This window comes from Giraffa tippelskirchi, chromosome 10 (assembly GCF_054371585.1).
Source record: "Giraffa tippelskirchi isolate mGirTip1 chromosome 10, T2T-mGirTip1v1.2.pri, whole genome shotgun sequence".
In the NCBI taxonomy this organism is placed as follows: domain Eukaryota; kingdom Metazoa; phylum Chordata; class Mammalia; order Artiodactyla; family Giraffidae; genus Giraffa; species Giraffa tippelskirchi.
In genome coordinates, this window is record NC_137284.1 from 125,506,507 (window position 1) to 125,532,167 (window position 25,661).

The 25,661-nt window shown below is 38.7% G+C and overlaps 1 protein-coding gene across 24 annotated transcripts in view; it reads right to left on the reverse strand.

Moving 5' to 3' along the window:
* The window catches only part of SUGCT (succinyl-CoA:glutarate-CoA transferase), a 714,763-nt gene extending 689,126 nt beyond the window's left edge, over positions 1-25,637 (reverse strand). For 21 of the 24 annotated variants that reach the window (XR_014067752.1, XR_014067751.1, XR_014067749.1 and 18 more), the window contains exons 1-5: positions 25,214-25,366; positions 13,767-13,818; positions 13,046-13,119; positions 8,048-8,133; positions 7,464-7,514 (exon numbers count right to left, since the gene is read on the reverse strand). Coding sequence is in view for 13 of the 24 variants with exons in the window: in XM_081537409.1 (XP_081393535.1) it covers positions 7,464-7,514; positions 8,048-8,133; positions 13,046-13,119; positions 13,767-13,818; positions 25,214-25,313 (363 nt within the window). In the remaining 11 variants the exon portion in view is untranslated. Of the gene's footprint in view, positions 1-7,463; positions 7,515-8,047; positions 8,134-13,045; positions 13,120-13,766; positions 13,819-25,213; positions 25,367-25,460 lie in introns of those variants that run through there. The other 3 variants (XM_081537419.1, XM_081537418.1, XM_081537420.1) reach the window with 1 other exon arrangement.
* Between the last annotated feature and the right edge of the window lie 24 nt (positions 25,638-25,661).

Here is a 25,661-nt window from a genome sequence, read left to right on the forward strand (position 1 = left end):
TATTAAGCAGAGGTGGCAAGAATACAAAGAAGAACTGTACAAAAAAGATCTTCAAGACCCAGATAATCACGATGGTGTGATCACTCACCTAGAGCCAGACATCCTGGAATGTGAAGTCAAGTGGGCCTTAGAAAGCATCACTACGAACAAAGCTAGTGGAGGTGATGGAATTCCAGTTGAGCTATTTCAAATCCTGAAAGATGATGCTGTGAAAGTGCTGCACTCAATATGCCAGCAAATTTGGAAAACTCAGCAGTGGCCACATAACTGCAAAAGGTCAGTTTTCATTCCAATCCCAAAGAAAGGCAGTGCCAAAGAATGCTCAAACTACCGCACAATTGCACTCATCTCACATGCTAGTAATTAATGCTCAAAATTCTCCAAGCCAGGCTTCAGCAATACGTGAACTGTGAACTTCCAGATGTTCAAGCTGGATTTAGAACAGGCAGAGGAACTAGAGATCAAATTGCCAACATCCCCTGAATCATCGAAAAAGCAAGAGAGTTCCAGAAAAACATCTATTTCTGCATTATCGACTATGCCAAAGCCTTTGACTGTGTGGATCACAATAAACTGTGGAAAATTCTGAAAGAGATGGGGATACCAGACCACCTGACCTATCTCTTGAGAAACCTGTATGCAAATCAGGAAACAACAGTTATAACTGGACATGGAACAACAGACTGGTTCCAAATAGGAAAAGGAGTACGTCAAGGCTGTATACTGTCACCCTGCTTATTTAACTTATATGCAGAGTACATCATGAGAAACACTGGGCTGGAGGAAGCACAAGCTGGAATCAAGATTGCCGAGAGAAATATCAATAACCTCAGATATGCAGATGACACCACCCTGATGGCAGAAAGTGAAGAGGAACTAAAGAGCCTCTTGATGAAAGTGAAAGAGGAGAGTGAAAAAGTTGACTTAAAACTCAACTTTCAGAAAACTAAGATCATGGCATCCAGTCCCATCACTTCATGGGAAATAGATGGGAAAACAGTGGAAACAGTGTCACACTTTATTTTTGGGGGCTCCAAAATCACTGCAGATGGTGATTGCAGCCATGAAATTTAAAAGACACTTACTCTTTGGAAGGAAAGTTATGACCAACCTAGACAGCATATTACAAAGCGGAGACATTACTTTGCCAACAAAGGTCCATCTAGTCAAGGCTATAGTTTTTCCAGTGGTCATGTATGGATGTGAGAGTTGGACGGTGGAGAAAGCTGAGTGCCGAAGAATTGATGGTTTTGAACTGTGGTGTTGGAGAAGACTCTCGAGAGTCCCTTGGACTGCAAGGAGATCCAACCAGTCCATTCTAAAGGAGAGAAGTCCTAGGTGTTCATTGGAAGGACTGATGTTGAAGCTGAAACTCCAATACTTTGGTCACCTCATGCAAAGAGCTGACTCATTGGAAAAGATCCTGATGCTGGGAAGGATTGAGGGCAGGAGGAGAAGGGGATGACAGAGGATGGCATGGCTGGATGGCATCACCGACTCGATGGACATGAATTTGTTAAACTCCGGGAGTTGGTGATGAACATGGAGGCCTGGCGTGCTGCAATTCATGGGGTTGCAAAGAGTCGGACAGGACTGAGCGACTGAACTGAACTGATAGGATCATAAATTATATTTCAAATCACATAAAATAGTCAGATGAATCACAAATTCATGTGAATTTGGTGAATTCAGATGATTCATCAACTTTCAATTTGATTTGATCAACTTTCGGTAAGACAAGAAAATAAATGTAATGAATAAGCTAATAGAAAAGTATTCAGAATGGATAAAGTAAAGAAAAAACATTTTAAAAAACCAATATACATATTATTATGTTTATCGGGAGAAATGAGCATACAAGGACATAAAGAGATTTTATATTGTATGCTAAAATATTAATCTTTTTGCCATGAACAGATATTACTTGTGTAACAATAGAAAAAAAAATTTAAGCTAAAAAGAGCTGTGCTCAGAGTACCACGTAGTCTGACTCTATAAAGTTATAAGAAAAATACAGAAAAGTTGAGTTTTGGAGCTAAAGAGTTCTACTGATAAAGATGCCCAGTAACTTTTTAAAAAATATTTATTTATTTATTTGGCTGTGCCAGATCTTAGTTATGGCACATGGGAACTTCTATCTTTGTTACAACCTGTGGGCTTTTTTAGTTGTGGCATCCAAACTCTTAGCTGCAGCATGTGGGATCTCATTCCCTAAGTCAGGCCCTCTGCACTGGGAGTGCAGAATCTTAGCCACTGGACTACCAGGGAAGTCCCCCAGTAGCTTTTACTATTACCCAAGAATTCAATATGTATGCATTATGATATTTAATGATAAAATATGCCTGGAAAAGTACACAGCACATAAGTTATTCTTTTCTCCACCTTATAAACATTTCTTTTAAATAAATGTATACTAGCTATTTTCTACATACTGATTCTTGGTGAGTCTGCCATATGACATATTCTCCTTCTCTCTCTGTTTTGAGAGAACTCATTTCAAGAACAGGTATGTTCCCTAAAGTATTAGCTAAGGCACTTGTTAAAATTATAAACACTGCAGTGCTGAAATCAGACACATCAGAATCACCCTGAGTTTTATGGATTTCCACACTATCTCCAAGGTTTATACAAGTCAACTGCTTCAGTGGAGACCAAACATTTATCACATTTCCCTGATACAAGAATTTACTATGAAATAAAGTGAGAGGGAAAAACAACTTAGTCCTAGTTTTACTGGTGATCACCTCTTCCTCACTGAAGTGTTCACAAATCAACTAATAATCTATTCTAAAATTTTGCCCACAATAAAAAAAAAAAAGCACAATTTTGCATGTTGGAGAAGCCATCATCTTTTTCTTTTCTTCTGGGAAAAAAATTCCTTCCACTCACAGTAAAAAAAAACATTAAAATCAATTGAAATACCAGATACTTAATTCTGAGTTGTTTTCATTAGATATAATTTAGGAACACATTGGAGGAGCAAGCAAGGAATAGAGGGGAAGAATGATAATAATTTAACTACATTTATCTGTTAAAAAAAATCATAAAATAAATTTTAAATGTATGTCCAAGGATGTCCTTACTCATACGACATGTATTCTGCAATCAAATGCTCTATCCCTGAGCTCTACCCCCAGGGGATATCTTCTGAAGGATTTAAAGGCAAAGTTTCATGATGTCTTCTACTTACTTTGAAATGCAAATCAAAACTACAATGAGGTATCACCTCACACCAGTCATAATGGCCATCACCAAAAAAAGCTACAAACAATAAATGCTGGAAAGGATGTGGAGAAAAAAGAACCCTCTCGCACTGTTGGTGAAAATGTAACCTGATACAGTATGGAGATTCCTTTAAAAAACTAGGAATAAAACTACCATATGACCCAGCAATCCCACTACTGAGCATATACTCTGAGAAAATCATAATTGAGAAAGACACATGGACTCAATGTGCAGCATTATTTACATAGACAAGACTTGGAAGCAACCTAGATGTCCACCAACAGATGAATGAATAAAGAAGTTTGGTACATATATACAATGGCATATTACTCAGCCATAAAAAGGAATGAATTTGAGTCAGTTCTAGTGAGGGAGATAAACCTAAAGCCTGTTATACAGAGTGAAATAAGTCAGAAAGAGAAAAACAAATACTGAATAAAAATTTCATAATGAATATATATGGAATCTAGAAAAATGGTACTGATGAACCTATCTGCAGGGCAGGAATAGAGACAGAGATGGAGAATAGACTTGTGGACACAGGGTCCACAAGGAGAAGGAGAGGATGGGATGACTTGAAAGAGTAGCCCTGAAATGTATATATTAAACATATGGTAATGTTTCACATATGAGAGCTAGTGCGAAGCTGCTGTATAACACAGGGAACGTCACTCGGTGCTCTATGACAGCTTAGAGAGGTGGCATGGAGGCGGGAGGGAGGTTCGAGAGGGAGGGGACGTATGTATGCTTAGAGCTGATTCATGTTGCTGTGTGGCAGAAACCAACACAGCATTACAAAGCAATCGCTTGTTGTGTTTGTTCGGTCCATAAGACATATCTGACTCTTTGCAACCCCATGGACTACACCACGCCAGGCCTCCCTGTCCCTCACTATCTCCCAGAGTCTGCACAACTTCATATCCATTGAGTTGGTGATGCTATCCAACCATCTCTTCCTCAATTATCCTCCAATTAAAAATAAATAATTTTTTTAAAGGAATTTGGATTAAAGAGGAGAGAAAAAAAATAAAAGCTGTCATTCACTGACTAAAAATAAAAGTTTTAAGAATTCATTATACTATTTCTGCAATTTTTCTGTATGTTTGAATTTTTCCTGATAAGATTTTGGGGGAAAATAAGACCCATGGCACTGCTCTACTGGCCAAGATTCATACACACAACACGGGTATATAACTTATGAACTAGCTGAAAGCAATAGATTTAAGACCCCAGATAATCTATTTAAGTTTGCTGCTAAGTCGCTTCAGTCATGTCTGACTCTGTGCGACCCCACAGACGGCAGCCCATCAGGCTCCCCCGTCCCTGGGATTCTCCAGGCAAGAACACTGGAGTGGGTTGCCATTAATTACTTGAAATGTACTTCATTGTTATCAATCAGATCTGAAGAGAAACTCTGTCCATAAAGTTACAATTTAAACCTATCACAGTATGGTGGAAGACATAGGCAGTATCCAAAGAGAGTGAGAAAGACGCCCCAGCAAATCCATTTATTTTGGTTAGAATCATACATGTAGGCCTAAAATACTCTAATGTACACTGATGTCTTGAGAGCAAGAGCTATGAATTCCATCTAACACTTTAGAAGGAAAAAGCACATCTAACACTTTAGATGAAAAACCTTAATGAACTTGTAGAGCATTTGTTAAATCAAATCTGAAACCTTCACTATTCAGGATAAAATATCAGAATATTCTGTCAGTAAGTCAGTTCAGTTGCTCAGTCATGTCCAAGTCTTTGCAACCCCATGGACTGCAGCACACCAGGCTTCCATGTCCATCACCAACTCCTGGAGCTTGCTCAAACTCATGCCCATTGAGTCGGTGATGCCATCCAACCATCTTATCCTCTGTTCTCCCCTTCTCGTCCTGCCTTCAATCTTTCTCAGCATCAGGATCTTTCCCAATGAGTCAGCTCTTCGCATCAGGTGCTCAAAGTTTTGGAGTTTCAGCTTCAGCATCAGTCCTTCCAATGAATATTCAGGACTGATTGCCTTTAAGATTGACAGGTTTGATCTCCCTGCAGTCCAAGGGACTCTCAAGAGAGTTCTCCAACACCTCAGTTCAAAAGCATCAATTCTTCGCGCTCAGCTCTCTTTATAGTCCAACTCTCACATCCATACATGACTACTTGAAACACCATAGCTTTGACTACACGGACCTTTGTCAGCAAAGTAATGTCTCTGCTTTTTGACATGCTGTCTAGGTTGGTCATAGCTTTTCTTCCAAGGAGCAAGCGTCTTTTAATTTCATGGCTGCAGTCACCATCTGCAGTGATTTTGGAGCCCAAAAAAATAAAATTTGTCACTGTTTCCATTGTTTCCCTACCTATTTGCCAAGACATGATGGGACCAGATGCCACAATCTCAGTTTTCTGAACGTTGAGTTTGAAGCCAACTTTTTCACTCTCCTCTTTCACTTTCATCAAGAGGCTCTTTAGTTCTTCTTTACTTTCTGCCATAAGGGTGGTGTCATCTGCGTATCTGAGATTATTGATATTTCTCCCGGCAATCTTGATTCCAGCTTGTGCATCATCCAGCCCAGTGTTTCTCATGATGTACTTTGCATATACGTTAAATAAGCAGGGTGACAATATACAGCCTCGACATACTCCTTTCCCAATTTGCAACCAGTTTGCTGTTGCATGTCCAGTTCTAACTGCTGCTTCTTGACCTGCATACAGATTTCTTAGAAGGCAGGTAAGGTGGTCTGATATTTCCATCTCTTTAAGAATTTTCCACAGTTTGCTGTGATCCACACAGTCCAAGGCTTTGGCATAGTCAATAAAACAGAAGTAGATGTTTTTCTGGAACTCTTGCTTTTTCGATGATCCAGCGGATATTGGCAATTTGATCTCTGGTTCCTCTGCCTTTTCTAAATCCAGCTTGAACATCTGGAAGTTCACGGTTGAAGTACTGTTGAAGCCTGGCTTGGAGAATTTTGAGCATTACTTAACTAGCATGTGAGATGAGTGCAATTGTGCGGTAGTTTGACCATTCTTTGGCAATGCCTTTCTTTGGGATTAGAATGAAAAGCTAATGCTTAATGAGTGCTAACTATGGCAGGCACCCTTCTATACATTTCACTCATATTCATTCAATTCTAACAACCCTAAGAAGTGGGTATTATTGGACTTCTCTGGCGGACCAGTGATTAAGACTCTGTGCTTCCACTGCATGGGTCACAGGTTTGATCCCTAGTAAGGGAACTAAGATCCCACATGCCACTCAGCCATATAAATATAAAATAAAAACTTTAAAAAAAGTAGTTATTATTATTGCCCTCATTTTACAATAAGGGAACTGATATATAAGAAGTTACCTGTTGAAGTCACATGGCTAGCAATTAAAGAAGGGAGGATTTAAATCCCAGAAGAGAACATTAAGGGATGCCCCTAACCACTGTGCTGCCCTGTCCCCTCAAGGAAAGATGCCAAGATCAGGTCTGGACACATTAACCATCTGAATAAATGTTAGAAAAAGATTGACCCAGGGTTCAAATTTCAGCTCTTCCCTTTATCAGCTCTGTGATCTTTAGACAATCATTCAAACCCCTTGAGACCCATTTTGCCTCTTGTGAAAATAAAGCTATAATATGCCATTTACAAAGCAAATTCTGAAGATTTAAGAAGATAATGTTAGCAAAGTGCCCAGGCCTAAGATCTGATGCAAAGCAGGCACTCAGTCAATAGACGATAGTACCATAACTAAACACTCTGACACCCTGGAGAAATGTCATACACAATATACCAGAAATTATAAAGCAAGTTATACTTATTATAAAAGCAGTTAAACTCTTGGACTGCAAAGAGATCAAACCAATCAATCCTAAAGGAAATCAGTCCTGAATATTCATTGGAAGGACTGATGCTGAAACTCCAATAATTTAGTTAGAAATGACCCTGATGCTGGGAAAGATAGAAGGCAGGAGGAGAAGGGGATGACAGAGGATGAGATGGTTGGATGACATCATCGACTCAATGGATATGAGTTTGAGCAAGCGCCGGGAGATGAAGGACAGGGAAGCCTGGCATGCTGCTGTCCATGGGGTTGCAAACAGTCCAACACAACTGAGCGACTGAAGAACAACAAACTCTTCAATGGCATCTATAGCAAAATTTCAGACTGCCAACAAAATCATGTTTTAAACCCTTTTACTCTGATATTCAAATCCCTAATTACAACCCAGGGGGTAAGATGACTTCTATAGAGCATACTGTACCTCTTTGACGATTTTCACCCCTTTTGGATCCTTGATATTAACAGCTATACTCTAAAAATTAAAAATAAGCATATTAAAATATCATAAAGATTTTTCTTTATGATAAAGAAAAATTACTGACAGTTCACTAAAAGAGCCATTCATATCATCAACTCTCCTCTTAAAGTAAATGCATTTTCCTCAGAAAGAAACATTTAAATCATTTTTACTGATTTTATTTGCAATTTGGATATGTTAAAATGATAGCAAGGATTATAGTAAAATAATTTCAAATAATGATCCCAAGTGTACACAATAAACAATCTCCAAAAGAATCAAGTGATTACTCTCCTTAATAAAATTATTTGCATTCAAAACCATTATAAATTCTCACAATATGTTTTAAGTCAGTAGAAAAGGAAGATAAAAAGGTCTACTGTTTCTATTTGGTCACTGGCAAATGGATAAAATAAAATGTCGCTTCTTGAAAATATTACTTATATGTACAAAAAAAGGGTAGAAATAAACAAGCCACAATGATATCAAAAGTTTTGTTGCTACAAGAGGATTATAGAAAGAAAGCAAAATGGGGGTAATATTCTTACTTTTTTATTTCGGTTAACACTGAGAAAATAAGTACTTTCTGTCCCCACAAAAGGTGGACCCCAAGTTCGTGTATCATCACCAGCTCCTGAAAATAACAGTATGAGCTATTTAACCTTGGAACATCATGAGACATTTCAAACCAACAAATTTACTCATTCATAAGTTCACAGATGACTATGAAGATCAGCTTAGTTCGGTGGAATTAGCAACCTAAAGGAGCCATGGGAGCTTGTTAGAACTGCCCAAATTCTTTGCCTGTTCATGTAAATCACTAAATCCTCCCATATCTTCTTTCACTAAAACCCAACCCTGACAGTAAAAACCCAGAATAGAATATCCAAATGCCAGTCTTAAGATATATAAACAGCAAGTTTGAAGGGAAAAAGTTACTCTCCTAATTCAACAAACAAGTCAGCTCTTTCAGTGTTTTTGGCATTAAATGTGCAAACAAAGTGTTACGTCTGTAAAGGATTTTTGTTATATATAATTTAAATCAGAAAAATGATAAGTAAATCTTTATAATAAAGTGGTATTTGAGGCTAGGTATAAAATAATGATAAATAAATAAATCTATTTTTTAAATTCTGCAATAATAAATCAGAAAAAGCAAAATAAGCAACTGAGTAGCAAATGTAAATAATTTAAAATACTAGCTTAGAATAAAATTTTAGTCATCAAGGTCTTGCTTCAAAGTAAAATGTTTAAAACCATCAAAAATAGGGTATTTTCTTTGAGACATCTACTTCAAATGACCTGAAAAGTACTTGTGTTTGATTCAAAGACAACACTACAGAGTTACAGAAAAAAGTTTTCTTTGCACAAAAAGCAAACAATGTAGATGGAACACAGAAGGTGAATTAACGATTAATAGGCACAAATTAGTATCACTTAAATTAAGAATTTTATAAGTTCAATTAAATATAGATATTAGAAACTAATCACTACCTAAGTACTACTAGCCCCTCCAATAAGAGATAATTTGTGAGTATGGGTTAAAGTTTAAATTCTAATCTCATTTAAATGATACGGTTAATTTATTAGGCCATTACACTTTACCCACTGAAACTGATAAAGAAAAACAGACACAGCCTTTTAGAAAACAAAACAGAAGCTAAACAATAGACTCCTTGATTTAAAAAGAAAAACAAAAAGAAAAAAACTCACAAGAGAAGGGGAGAGAACAAGAGGAGAAAAGAAGCATTAGTTCTAACTGGAGATGAACTAGAAACAACACAAAGGCAATAAATGCTAAGCTTCAAACTGAACACATGTTCAAAACATCAAGGGAAAAAACAAAGTGCAAGATTCCACAAAAACAACCTCCCAGTAATAGACCAGTTAGAGTCTTCATGGAAAATGTATGTGTGAATATAAATCTCCAAGACCAGCCAGGACCTCCCAGAGTCATGAGACAGTCCAGCCATGTCTATTTTTCTGAAGGTCTCAACACATTAAAAAAAAAAAAAAATTTTTTTAAAGGAAGCAACATCAAGATAAGGTTAAAATTAGCTTATTTTAAATGATCACATTCATCTCTGATCACATTCATCTCTCCGGTGAAGATAATGTCAGAAATCTAAATTGGAGGCCACATGTATTTCCTGGGGCTTTCCCAGTGGCTCATCAGTAAAAAAAAATCTGCCTGCAATGGAGGAGATGCAGGTTTGATCCCTAGGTCAGGAAGATCCCCTGTAGGAGGGCACAGCAACCTACTCCAGTATTTTTGTCTGGACAACCCCATGGACAGAGGAGCCTGGTGGTCTATAGTCCACAGGTTTGCACAGAGTCAAACACATCTGAAGTGATCAAGCACGCTTGCACACATGGCCTCCCTACCGGACCTGTCCCTAATGTATGTTGTTGCTGTTGCTGTTGTTTAGTTGCTAAGTCTTATCCAACTCTTTTGCAACCCCATGGATAGCAGCCCACCAGGCTCCTCTGTCCATGGGATTTCCTAGGCAAGAACACTGAAGTGGGTTACCATTTCCTTCTCCAGGGGATCTTCCCAACCCAGGGATCAAACCCACATCTCCTGCATTACAGGTAGATTCTTTACCACTGAGACACCAGGGAAGCCCATCGCTAGTATATAATCCCTATTATATAACCAGGGTTTAAGAGAAGCAGAAAGGGAGTGCTGATGGCACATGAAAGGTTAAAGGTCACAAGCTTGTAAAACTAGCGATTTTTATTTGACCCACACACTATTTAAAGTTTTTAACTATCTGCCATGATTTCAAAATCCAGAAGCAGTAGATAAAAATTCAGACTTCTTTTTTTAAATGATATTTCAAAATATTCATTCATTCAGCAAAGGTTTATTGGGTGCCTACTAGGTCACAAGCACCACTCTCTGCAGAGCAGACACAGCAGTAAATAAAGACCAGCATCACTGTCCTCATACCCCTGCCTCCTAAGGACAAATATGAAGTAACAGCACCATCATTTGCTGCCCAGCCCATTTCATTCATTTAGGTTACCTGCCTGGCCCTGCCAGCATATAGTTTACACCCACCAACAAACTTGAAAAGAAGAAGAAAAACATATACTTACGCCTGATATGTTCTTTGATTACTCAAGTAAGAATAATCTAAGTCCTAAGTCAGAAAACTACAACAAAATTTAATTCAAGAACTAGAGAAAGTGGGAGAGTGAAAGTACTAGCTGCTCAGTCGTGTCCGACTCTTTGTGACCCCACGGACTGTAGCCTGCCTGGTTCCTCTGCCCATGGAATTCTCCACGCAAGAACACTGGAGTGGGTAGTCATTCCCTCATTCAGGGGGTCTTCTCAACACAGGGATCAAACCAGGATCTCCTGCACTGCAGGCAGATTCTTTACTGTCTGAGCCACCAACCAAATTTAATTTAAGAACTGGAGAAGTGGACACTAAAAAAGACTAGCTCTCCACTAAAATTTGAAAATACTGCCAAGTCACTTTTCCTCATATCTGTTGAATAATTATCTCAGAAAAACAAAATATATGAACATTAAAATGTACTGAGCAGAAAGGTTAAAGGAAAGAGAGAAATTAGTTAGGAAAAGAGCAATGAACAACTGCTAGGAAAAAAGTTTGATGCCTAGTGTATAGCTATGGGACTTAATAAAGTTCTACATAAGGAAAGGGTCCCCCAGGGTGGAAGGGGAAAAAATAACAAAGGAGAAACAAGTCTAAGCAAATAGGGAAGAGTGATTTCTAAAATTAATAAAAATACAGTCATTTCTTCATTATCCTCGAGGGTTCCAGCACCAACGAGGACACCAAAATTGGCGGATGCTCAAGTCCTACAACTGGCCCTCTATACCCACAGGTACAGCACCCCCAATTCCACCAACCACAGACCATTAAAGTTCACAAGTCCACAGACTCAACCAACCAGACACAAAGGGCCAACTGTACAAATATTTAACCTAGAGATCAAGGGAAATAGCAAGAGAAATTAGATTGACTATTCTTCCTGTAAATGGAAGACCCCATGGTTGAAATCAGAAAGTATGTGGCATTGAAACTGGATAGCAGTGTGGTAATTAGAAGTTTTGTGGTAACTGTTAAAGAAAGAAAGAAAAAAACATGTTCAGCTAGAAAGTGAACATTATTCAGCATGTATCCAGCAATGACCAAAAGCAATAAATATCATGGACTGGATAAATGAAGCACCATCTCTGGAAAGCAGGATTCACCAGGCTCTTCTATCACCTGCAGCCTGACAAAGACAGGGTCAGAAAAACGTAATATAAAATATATAATATTCTTCATGCTCATCAGAGAATCTTCTGCTAACTGCTTGGGCCTCCTAAGAAGATTTAGCAGAAAGTTGAATCTTCCAGATCAGGTATTCAACTTTATAGCATTTAATCACTTATGGTGAATTCATATGTTGATGTAATTGCAATCTAGTCTCTTATGGGTCTGACAGACACATGCACATTACTCAAGAAGGCTGGATCATTTTCATTGATTTGGGAATTCTGTTCCAGATCCATAAGCATCAGAATTTCTTTTTTTTTGGCCATGGTACATGGACTATGGGATGTGGAATCTTAGTTCCTGGACCAGGGATCGAACCAGTGCCCCCTGCAGTAGAAGCACAGAATCCTAACTATCGGACTACCAGGGAAGTCCCAGCATCAGATCTTGAAGGATAAATAATAACGCTGATTTCTGAAACCTTTCAAAACAAGCTGTTTATGAGACGATGCAGAGAACATGGACTCCTGGTTTAAGTGTTTATTAGAGAGAAAGGGAACGTAATATGACACTTTTCTAAATAACTTCATCAACAGCAACATGAATTAAACACCAAAGAGTTGAGAAGGCACCAAATAAGAGTGAGAATTATGCACCTAGAATGGGTTTATTTGGTGGACAAAGGGAAGAGAAGAAAGGAAAGCTGTCAGATGAAAAACATAAAAGCAAAGAATTCATCTTAGCTTCAGTGTTTTTCCCTCAAAATATTTAAAAGTATGAAATGGGAAAATGTTTCTTTTATTAGAAATAGAAAAGAATGATTTAGGTTTAGCATCGCTATTATCACATTGCATGTCAGTTTCTACCAGCGTGCTTAGTCGCTCAGTCGTGTCCAACTCTTTGTCACCCCATATACTGTAACCCACCAGGCTCCTCTGTCCATGGGGATTCTCCAGGCAAGAATACTGGAGTGGGTTGCCATGCCCTCCTCCTGAGGATCTTTCCAACCCAGGGATCGAACCCAGGTATCTCACATTGCAAGCGGATTCTTAACCATCTGAGCCAGCAGGGAAGCCCTGGTGTTTCTACCAGAGGCTTCCAGAAACTGGCTTAGGCCTCAACCCTTGGCATGTAAAGAGTAGAAAGAGATCTAACTTTAGTATAGGTTCAGAGGAAAATAAAGAATGGAGAAGAGAAAATAATCACTTCATTTCAATTCTCTCCTCGTCCCACATATAGGTACATGGATATTTAAAGAACTATTAAAAACATTAGTTTGTTTCTATGTTTTAAAGAGAACAGTAGTTTTACCTGGTCTTTCCACTTTTATAACTTCTGCTCCAAGATCTCCTAAATTCATAGTAGCAAAAGGTCCCGCCAGTACTCTACAATGTTGACAGTGATAAATAAATTCATTACCATCTTTAAGATTTTTATATTTATTTGTTTCTTAATGGTCCACCAACACAGACAAGCTCATATAATGTTAGTAAGAATTACAACTGTTATAAAAGTGATTTGGCCATATGTATCAAGAGCTTTAAAAAGTATATTCCCTTTGATGCAGTAATTCTACTTCCATAATTCTACCCTAAAGAAGAAATTGAAAGATTTTCTAAGGCCAAGATTTATGTACAAAGGAGTCTAGTTTATAGTAGAAAAACATTGGGGGATGATTAAGTAATTATGTGACAACTATATAATAAAATATTATCATATATTTTTATTGAATTTTGAATGACATGGGAAAAATAGCCAAAATATAGCACAATGCTTAAAATGTGAATAAACCTATAATTTCAATATGGTTTCATTTTTTTAAAGTATACATAGATATGAAGATTAGAAAGAAATGTATAAATATTACATGAATTGTTTCTCAGAATAATTAAATTATAGGAAATTTCCTTGATTTGTCTTTCCAAAATTTCAATGATAAGCTTACAAGCACCCTCTTATAATCCAAGAAACAAATGCTTTTTTAGAGAAGAGGAAAACTCAATCACCAAAACATAGATAAACCAATACAAACCTCGTTAGATCCAGAATCTTTACACCCTCCAATGGCTTCACATTGTCAGTATCTGGCAAAACACAGAAAATACTTGAAGATAATTGATTACTAATTTTAGAAAGGAATAATGCAGAATTTTTCATATTCTGAAAGTACTCTATTACTACCAAATAAATAAATAAATTTTCCTTCAGATTACTAAAGGGAACTACATATAACACAGAACCCTTCACCAATCCAATTTATCAATCTGTAGAGATTTTAAAGCCTCCAACACCAGATTATTCCCCATTTAATAAAGTCCAAAGCTACATGTAAAATAGTTTGTCTAATGAAAAATAAAAAGTTGGAGGAGAGAGGGTTGCAGAGGCTGAGCACAGAGGATTCTTAGGACACTGAAAATACTCTGTATGATACCACAATGATGGATACATGTCATTACACATTTTCCAAACTCACAAAAACTTTCCATCACCTGAAAGTTTCTGCCTGCCCTTTGCAAACTACCTTTCCCTCCATTCCCAACCTCAGGCAACCACTGATCTGCTTTCTGTCGCTACAGTTTAATCTGCATTTTCTAAAATATTATCTAACTAAAATAATACAGCATGCACCCTTTTTGTCTGGCTTCTTCCATTCAGCATAATGATATTGAGACTCATCCATGTTGTTGAATTTTTATAAGTAATATCTTGTTCTATGGATATACATTTTTCTTTATCCTTTCTAACCTACTGAGTAGGCTCCAGTTTTAGGTTCCAGTGGATCAAGCTGCTATGAACATTCATGTACAAGTCTTTGTTGGACATGTTTTCATTTCTCTTGAGTAAATACCTAGTAGAATGGCTGGGTGATACGGTAAGGTTATGCTTAACTTTCTAAGAAACTGCCAAACAGATTTCCAAAGTGACTGGACAATAGTACGTGTGAGTTCCAGAAGCTCCACATCCTCAAAACACTAAGTATTGTTAGTCTTTTTTAAATTTATTTATTTGGCTGCACTGGGTCTCAGTTGCAGCACATGGACTCTTCAATCATCCTTGCAGCATGCAGGATCTAGTTCCCTGACCAGGAATCAAACCTGGGTCCCTTGCATTGGGACCAGAGTCTTAACCACTGGACTACCAAAGAAGTCCCTTGTTAATCTTTCTAATGTTAGCCATTCTAATGGGTATATGATGTTTCTCTGAGGCTTTAATTTGCATTCTTTTGATGATTAATGCTGTTTGTAATCTTTTCATGTAACAACAAGCCATTCATATATCTTCTATTGTGAACTGTCTCACTTTTTATCGTAATACTGAAGCAAAATATTCAAAGCAATGCAAAAATCCACCAACATGTGAAATATTAAATAAGCACTGACATTCATATAACAAAATACGACGATGTTAAGAAAAAAATGAGACAGATCTACATACCCTGACATATAAAGTTGACCAAGATATATTCCTAAGTTAAAAAATAAATCAGGGACTTCCCTGGTGGTCCAGTGGTTACGAATTCACCTTGCAATGCAGGGGAACCAGGTTCAGTTCCTGACCAGGGAACTAAGATCCCACATGCTGCGAAGCAACTATGCCACAACTAGAGACTTCCAGTGCCACAGCCAAATAAATAAATAATTTTACAAATTCAAGTTGTAGAATAGAATGTATAATATGAGCCTATGTTTGTAAACATACATAATAATATTAATAATAATGTTGGTACCTGGAGCATTCATAAAGTTCGACTCTTGGCTAAATCTTGGGGTAAGAATTTATGGAGCACTTTCACTGGCTAAGCTATTTATTTCTGTAATTTTGCTTAATTCTTAAATCAGAAAAAAAAAAGAAAAAGTGAAAACATAAAGAACAAATTGAGAGAGAAACAAGATATTTTAGAGAAAGTAAAACATAGAAAAAGATCTTAAATATGAGAAGATATTTTGATATCATTAGGAATGAACTGACAAGTAGTTATTGTCCATAAGACTCCAAAAATATGAGTCTTCTGTACTCATCTCTTTGGCGGCCCCTGTTTTATTTCAAACGATGCAGAAAATATATTTAGAGATCTCTTCAATCCATAAATCTCATCTCATCATAAATCTATAAAGAGAAGTCTATATTTTATTACCAATGTCAACTCACAACCGTAATAAATTAGTAAAATTTTATGTAATGATGCAAAAACTTTTAAATGAATTCATTTAACATCAGCCAATAGCATTTTACTTTTATGATCTGCGAAGATAACCAAAAGGACTTCTAAAGCATATTTAAGTCACAATCAATTAATGAGTTTTAAACAGTTAAGAGCATAAACCTTAAGAGACTGAATTTAATCCTCTGCTTTACTATTTACTATCCTAGTGACCCTGACCAAGGTAAACATTTCTCTGTTTCAGTTTCCTCATTTGAAACACCTACATCATAGAGTTTGCAAAGATTAAGTGAAATGTTATATGTGGGCTTCCCAGTGGTGTTAGTGGTAAAGAACCCGCCTGCCAATGCAGGAGACATAAGAGAGTTGGGTTTGATCTCTGGGTCGGGAAGATCTCCTGGAGGAGGGCATGGCAACCTTCTGGTATTCTTGCCTGGAGAATCTCATGGACAGAGGGGCCTGGCAGGCTATAGTCCATGGGGCTGCAAAGAGTCAGATACAAATGAACTGACTTAGCACACAGGCACACACAAAGTACACTTCCCGGCATATAGTAAATGCTCACTAAATACCAACAATTGTTGTTATCATCATCATCACCAACGTAATATACAGTCCCAATATCTATTAAAGTAGATAATCTAGATTTGAAAGCAATTACATGACTCATGATTATTTTGAGGAACAGAAAATAATTTATTCTCAATACTCTATACTTTAAAAAAATATCTACAGCCATATTTTGCCTCCTTATGAAAGACCAGAAAAGACTGATTACAGGGTGAAAAACAGTTGAAAAGAGCATCTATTATAACGTAATTTGTTGAGATATATTGAGCAGCCTGTGTATCACTCTATCTTATTTGGCCTCTAGGAATGGAAAGCTATTATGTTGATACAGCTGAGTAATCATGCAAAGAAATATAATTATAATGAAGCTGCTATCAAATTTATGCTTGCCAGAGTTGCTTCTAGGACTCCTCTGGTATTTGGCCCTAGGTTTCCATGACACAAATAAATTTGAACACCAGCGCAGATATAATTGACAGATGTCCACACAAGTGGCTCATTTGTATGGCAGCAACCATGACATCCCTCTCCCACTGTACTAGCCAACTACTGAGTCATTAAACAAAAAAGTTAAGTCCTAAAACAAACTGATCAAATATCACTATCAAATACAACATGTGATATACATCAGAAGGCTTTCCTGATTTGATATTTTTAAAGAGAACTTAATTGCCAGAACTTAGGAGTTAGCCAGTAGATGGATATCTCTTCCAAGCTTTATTTAGAAAAGTTAGCAGGATATTTTCTTTCTAGCACAGGTTGAGTCTTGAAGGAATTCTCTGTTCCTAATAGTATAATTTGGCAGGAAATTTTAGAGGTTTAGAGTACTTGGAAAATCAGAAGCCACTGGAAAACATTCCAGGGAAACTAAAATTTTTGAGTTGTAAAAAGATAACATGGAAGTGACACTCAAGTTACAAGGCATTTAGAGACAACTTGGTTCAGCGGTAAAGACTCCACCTGCAGTGCAGGAGCTGCAGGAGACATGGGTTCAATTCCTAGGTTGGGAAGAACCCCTGGAGGAAGAAATGGCAAACCACTCCAGTATTTTCACTTGGAAAACCCTATGGACAGCCTGGCAGGCTACAGTCTATGGAGTCACAAAGAGTCAGACACAACTAGGTGACTGAGTACACAGAAAACAATAGCAAGATGGATAATAACGTATAATAGTTTATAATTCATGCTTCATTGACACTCAGTTTCTTGAGAACTGCCCTTCCCTTGCAAGGACTTGGCTATCACTGGGGGATTTGCAATCAAAGAGGTTTTAAAACTGCTGGATGCTACTATTTTAATGAAAACTTGAAGAAAAATGCAAAGACTAGAAATAAAGGGCTACCAAATGATAGGTAAAGCATTACACAACCCAAGTACCAATGGGTGCTAATCCCTAACCCCTCTGCTCTTCTCACTTCCCAGCTTCCCTTGCAATTAGACTGGGGCCAAATGCCTGGGGTCTGGCCAATAACACATAAAGAGAAGCAATATAAGCTAATTCCAGCCCTAATCCTTAAAAACATCCCATTAGGTCCTCCAGGCTTCTATAGTCCTACTGCAGTTGACTGTGGGCTAATTTGTACCACAGCCCCATCTAGCCTTTCCTGACCAATGAAGAAACCAGGCATGAGTGGAGGAAAAACGGTAGTATCATCTAAGTGAACGCAGAGCATCCAAGCCAACAAGTTGGATGTCCATTTCAGGGGTAGGTTGCTTCACTGCTAGCAGCAGTCATCAAACTGAGATACATTACGACTTTTGTAAGAAATCAATGATTTTAAAGAAAAATCAATTTCCAGATCTTAAGCTTCCATACATATTTTTCCCCAAAACTGATCAAATAAGACCTACAAATAAGCCTTCTTTCATGACGAGGCTTCTCACACTGGGTAAAAGGTAAGCATATTCTTCACACATTACGGATATTACCCTCACCTTAGTTCTTACTATAAAATTTATTTGTGATAAAAAAAAATTTTAAATATGAACTTAACATATGCAATGCATTGCTTTTCAAAAGTCATTTAGGAGAAAGACCACTAGAAGGGTGGAAGGGTGGAAAACAGTACCAACTTAGAGACTTTATAAATAATCAATTTATAGTTATAGGATTCACAACCAAAAGTCAGGAAGCCAGAGAAAAAAGCTTCAGGGTCAAAGCCTCTTTAATGGGCCTGAAGAGAATAACTCGGGGATAACAAGCGGCTGAACCAGGAACTCGTGGAGCAAATGAGAGTTATAAACTACAGAATATGAATGCCCACAAACCCATGAGACCTCTGAAACTTTACTGTGTAGGTGACGTGGCTTTCTTCCAGAAGAAGACTGACCAAAGGGAAGACCTTTGTGCAAATTAGGGAAAGTCATCCATTCCAGGGGACAAGCAGCAAAACACCATCATAGGTACTTGAGGGGCATTATAGTTATCACAGAAAAGAAGAAAATGTGTGTGTGCGAGGCATGGGAGGGTGGGAACAGGGGGCAGTGTTAGATGGTGAATGTGATGAGCCTATTTTGAACACAAAAAGGGAACTGAACCCTATTTTACAGACCAACTGCAAATAAAACAGGAGAAGTAGATGCAAAAGAAAGGAACAACCTGGGAGAAGTGAGTGGACAGATACATATGTCAGAAAAAAATGTTTTATGACTTGATTTGTTTTCAACAGCTTCCAATAAGTCATTCTGAGGAGCAGGAGATGTCTAGGAGAACTCAGGATACTTTCTGTGAAGTGCTATGGAACCCTCCCAGGGATGTCTCTTTAAGTAGTATAGATAAAAATTATTCTCTAAGCCTTTTAGAGTTTGGGGGGATTAAGAAGGCACAATGAGGAGCATGTTTCCAGGGACAGAGGCAGGTCTTAAGGTGGCCTAGCCATGTTCATGTTGTAAATTCATTCAAACTTCTCATACATACTATCAAACTGTCCACGAGAAAAGCAGTACTAATATATACCAGCATCAGCCATGGAAAACAATGTTCTCCACCATCTCCCATAACCCACGATGGCTTAGTTTTGGGAGCATTTTGTTTACTTGTTTGTTGTAAATCCAACAGTTAAAAATCTGCATGTTACTACCATTTTAATTTTCATTTACTTAATGACCAGAAATTACACTGCTTTTCATACTTTCTCTTTTTTTATATCTTCTCTTGTAAATAATGTATTCTTCTTGTTGGCCCATATGTCTACAGGCACATTTATCTTTTCCTTATTGATCTGTATGGATTCTTTGTGTAGTAAGAACATTAACCTTTTATGAGTATAAAACAAAAAGATACAAATTCTAGTGACATTAACATTTTATTCACTCATTTTAAAATAAAAAATTGTATCTAGAAAAGAATAATTACATTCTTTAACATTTTTCTTCATGTCAAACTATTCTGTCAACAATTTTATTATATGCAATAAAAATTTTTATAAGTGGTTTAATGCATTAACACATATTACACATGGGTGAAGAATATTAATCAAAAAGAAATACATATGTATAAAACATTTCACCTGTGCTTGACTGCTTTGGACAATGCAAACATGCTTAGAATTGAAAAGAAGATAATTAACAGTAGTATGGCTCTCAGAGACAAGAACAAGTTGCTTCCAACACCTGCTTAATCAATGAGAACATGACATAAGTGACAGTTAAGTGATCTACTGTGTTCAATGCAGACCTCACCCTATCAATGAATGAGCTAATCATATCCTAGAGATGCATTTACTTTTCTACTATTAGAACTGGACATGGAACAACAGACTGGTTCCAAATAGGAAAAGGAACACATCAAGGCTGTATATTGTCACTCTGCTTATTTAACTTATATGCAGAGTACATCATGAGAAACGCTGGGCTGGAGGAAGCACAAGCTGGAATCAAGATTGCCGGGAGAAACATCAATAACCTCAGATATGCAGATGACACCACCCTTACGGCAGAAAGTGAAGAAGAACTAAACAGCCTCTTGATGAAAGTGAAACAGGAGAGTGAAAAAGTTGGCTTAAAGCTCAACATTCAGAAAACTAAGATCATGGCATCCGGTCCCATCACTTCATGGCAGATAGATGGGGAAACAGTGGAAACAGTGGCTGACTTTATTTTGGGGGGCTCCAAAATCACTGCAGATGGTGAATGCAGCCATGAAATTAAAAGACGCTTACTCCTTGGAAGGAAAGTTATGACCAACTTAGACAGCATATTAAAAAGCAGAGATATCACTTTGCCAACAAAGGTCCATCTAGTTAAGGCTATGGTTTTTCCAGTGGTCATGTATGGATGTGAGAGTTGGACTGTGAAGAAAGCTGAGTGCCGAAGAATTGATGCTTTTGAACTATGGTGTTGGAGAAGACTCTTGAGAGTCCCTTGGACTACAAGGAGATCAAACCAGTCCATCCTAAAGGAGATCAGTCCTGGGTGTTCATTGGAAGGACTGATGTTGAAGCTGAAACTCCAATACTTTGGGCACCTGATGCAAAGAGCTGACTCATTGGAAAAGACCCTGATGCTGGGAAGGATTGAGGGCAGGAGGAGAAGGGGATGACAGAGGATGAGATGGCTGGATGGCACCATCGACTCGTTGGCCATGGGTTTGGGTAAACTCCAGGAGTTGGTGATGGACAGAGAGGCCTGGCGTGCTGCGGTTCGTGGGGTCGCAAAGAGTCAGACATGACTGAGCAATTGAACTGAACTGATTGACAGTCTTTAACATGGAACAGCTGAACAGCTAACAAGAGAAGAGGAAAACAGAGATAATCTGAAAGGCATCAGGGAATACTATGGTAGCTTATGCTCTAAGTATATCACAGTAGTTCCGCCCCCTGCCCCTCATCCATGGGTTCCTCAACTACAGATTCAACCAATGGTGGATTGAAAATATTGGGGAGAAAAAAGTTCCAAAAGCAAAGCTTGAATATGCCACACCTCCCACAACTATTTACATAGCAGTTACATTGTATTTACAACTATTCACATATTATTTACATTGTATTAGGTATTATAAGGTACACACAGAACATGTGGTATGCAATAGTATGCAAATACCAAACCATTTTATATAGTAAGGAACTTGAGCATCCTTGGATTTTCATATCCAAGGGGGCGGGAATCCTAGAATCAATCCTCTGCAGATACCTGAACAAACATTTCCAGAACTAGCTTCAGGAGCACATATACTAAAATTGGAACAAACATTTCTAACATAGAAGCTATTAAATACACTCTCCTGTCCTAAGAAGTGCTTTCATTAAAAATACATGGTCTTTAATACCCATGCTTATTCAAAAATGTGGTTTCTGAAACAGAGATCAGAGTTATTATTTCTTACATCAAGAAATGCACCATTTGCTCCCCAACTAATAAGTTTCAGGAGTCATAATGAGAGCTGGTGGACTTCACCTGCACATAGAAGGACTGAACCCTAGGAAAGGTCCCCCAAATTATAAATCAATCAGTTTGTATGGAACAGCTGCTCAGCACCGCACCTTCCTCCCAAAAAGCAGAGACAGCTAATCACCCTAAAGTAAGCAAATTCTCCTCAGGAAGAAAGGGGGATGGTCCCTGGGTTCTGACTCTCTGGAATGTAAATAAATGTCTCCAGGGGGAAAGATAAACTTAACTGGGTTAACAATCTCAATCTTGGGAATGTATCCAAGACTCTGAGTTTTATACCCCTTTGAAATATAAACATAAATTTCCTGGAAGTTCTCTAACAATCATTTCAGTCATCTTTTAACTTCCAAGGCTTGCCCTTTAACCCAAGCTCTAGTTTTCTTGGCGTAGAAAGCCCTGACCATGCAGAAACATGAAAATATTCACTCCTTGGTAATAAGTAGTAAAAACTAACCAAAGTATTTACGTTTTCAGCACTCGTTAATACCTGACGCCTACCAAACATATTGGCTTTCAAATCCTTTCTGGAGAGCCCTAGAAATTCCTCAGAGGTGCCCCAGAAGTGTCTTTTCAAGGAGGTAGATAAAGTAGGGGACAGAGTGAGCAGCTCTGGGAATCCCAATTCCTCCTTCAAACACGAAGCCATATGCTCTCAAAAAGGCTCTACCAAAAAAAAAAATTTTAATCTAGTGAAAAAAAGAAACACTAAAAAAAATCTTTGGTAACCCCAATAAAGATTCTCTGTCTTATAGAAATGGACAAGTTCCCATTTTCACTTACAGTTAAATTTACACTTAAATTTGTGGTACTCTTACTTGCATTAGTGTAAAACTTGTAAAACATGCATCATCAGAAAGTTAACCAATTATTTTGGGGATCCTCATATACTTCACAGGTACTGAGAAAGTTCTTAACGCTTTGCCTGTTTATGTCCTCTGAGTACAATGTCACTTGAAGACATCACCTAGCCATTAATAGTGTCTTCAATAAATGCACTATCCTATTTGGGATCCTGTTTTCTAAAGGTGGTCCTCCCTAAACAGTTCTACAATTCTCGTTTTGTCAGAACAATACCCGTGTTACTCACACAAATGTTAAAAGTGCCCTTTTCTCCTCACAGGACTCTGACTTCATTCATGGGGAAGCCACCATACTCTCACATACATCATCCCACTTCACTTTTCTATTTCCAGGTAATGCAACATAAAACTTCCTTCACTTCTCTTTCCCTGAACTCACCACCATATAAATAAATTCAATACAAATAGGCGTCTTGGAACCTCAGATCCATCAGCTCAGGCAGTCAGACTGCAATCCCCAGGTTAACACCTGTGAAGATTCTAGCTACATTTACAAATGTTCACAATTAAAGTTATATCTACTAATCTCTAAACATCTAAAAAAAATATGCTATGAAGTACCATATTAGGAAGCCATAAAGATGTTAAGTTAAACACTTTGACCTTTAAATTGATTGGTCAAAAATGATGTACTTTAAGGACAGGAGCCAACCAAAAATGTACAGATTAATACTGGTAAAGATGTAAGACTGCTGTAATCCCCACCTTTTTAGGGACTCTTTACTGCTCCCCACCCCCAGTGTCTATGCTGAGAGCTTTGTACTTTCCTCCTCTCTGATAAATCCTATTTGCTTGCTACCATGAGTGTCTACATGTTCCTGGATTCCATTCTTCGACTCCGTGAACAAGAAGTTAGATTCCCGTTTCAGTCACCTAATTTCTCTTGGACAATTTCTCATCTATAAAAAGGCAAATTGCCTATACTCAGAAGTGATCCAGGTGGAATCTGCAGTTTTCATACAATTATTAAGAATGTGCTCTCCCTCACTACTCCTATGTATTAATACCTGAAAACATAATGAAGAGCACAATGTCATGCATAATCTACTGGTCAAAAATTTCACGCTTTCTTTCTTGTTTCTAATACAAGTTCATATGTGTGGAAGACAGCAAGATATCACTACAGGGAAGCACATTCCAGAAGTGCAAGCCAAGTAAAAAGACAACTTACAGTACTTCACTCAATTCAACAAATCATTTGCCAATTATTTAAATATTAACAAAGGTAATTTTGGTCCCTGTCACCCTCATTTCTCTGTTCCTTCCCACCAAGAGGTAGACTGGTTGATGACATTAAAGGTGGTATTACAAGTGAGACTCACTAACCCACTCATGTGGGTTAATGATGTGACCCACTCATTCATTCAATAAATATCTGAGAGCCCAATTACCAGGCATTAAACTAAGCGCCAAAGACAATGTCCAGGAAGGTGAATTTCTGGACAGGACAGAAGTATGTTTAAAGAGGGTAATCTGGGATCCTCAAGCCTTAATTGCATCACAAAGCCTCGATGCAATTACCCTGCCTTGATTGATTCTATAACTTGAGTCTAAACAAGAAATCTGAAGATCCAAATTCTCTCAAACAATGGCGAAAACCTGTGTGTTTCTCCATTCATCAAGGATAGAAGCTGAGAAAACAACACATTCTTCAGTTTGCCACATGCCACAGAATATGTCAAACGGACGGTGAGGAGTGGAAGCTGCAAGAATGTTCATAGGCTGAAAGGCACAAGTCCACGCTACCCATTAGGCTATGATTAAATGAGTCCTAAAATTCTCTAAGATTTTTCTACAAGCTGATTTCAAGGCTCACCGTAGACTTTCATCCCCAAATTCGAAGGGAGTCAAGGCAGTTTCAGAAAACTGCAATAAACCCAAATTTCATCTAAATAAAATTCTGGGCCAGGTCTTCGGTTCAAAGGTGTGTTTATACCTCAGGGGTCATTTCCTGAATGATCACATTTTTCTTTATAACCAAAGGTCTGTGAAATGGCCATTATTTTAAGAGCTCTGGACAAATGTTCTTTTTGAAAATCAGGATCTCTGCTTCCTAACCACCTCCCTTACCCGACTGCATTTAACAAGAACAAGGCAGCGAATAAAGTCCGGCATCTGTGAACACAGCCTCAACCCCGAGTTATTTAAAGACGCAGTCTGAAATCCTTTCTGAAATGCAGCTGGTTACGGGGGTGGAGGTGGGGGGTACATTTTTCAAGTTATTTAAACATGGGAGACGAGGAGGGATGAGTAAGGGAGACAGGCGAGTCCGCCCGGTTAGGACCGCGCGGGGGCCGAACCGGGAGCCGGACGTCGGGCAGGGTGACCACCCGGCGACCGCGGAGCCAGGCGCTAGCGAAACGCGAAAGGTCAGAGGGCGGGCGGCGGGGTCAGCGGATACTACAGGAAAGCGCAGCGCTCCGCAATCTGAGCGGAGCCTGAGTGGGAAGGCTGGGACTGGGATCTCTTTCGCCGCCCGGACAGAGTTTCGGAGGGTACCTGACTGCGGGCGGCCGGTCCACAGCCCCATCCCGCCGCCCTGGCGGGAGAAAAGGCCGGTTTTCCGCAGAGCACCAACCCTCGCCAGCGATGCCAGCATTGCGCGCCGCTCACAAATCCTGGCTCCCCGAGTAGAGAACTCCGCGCTTGCGCGGCCACTGGAGGCGCCCGCGGACAACTCAGCCCTCTCCCGGCACCACGTGGGAGGGGCCGGGCCCGGCCAGGCCGAGCGCTCCGACCCACCCACCTAGCTCTGGGCAGGCGTTTAGTCGGTGGGTCAGTCCCAACCAAAGCCCGCGAGACTTCAAAGGCCATTGCTGGGGCTTCCTCAGTGTTTGGCCTTTCCTTTATCCATTTTTTCCTTCTCTTTCCTTCACTTAACTCAATCCGTACCCAATTCGATAACCTACTTATCCCGCCGCCCTAGCGGAACCTTTGTGAGGCCGGA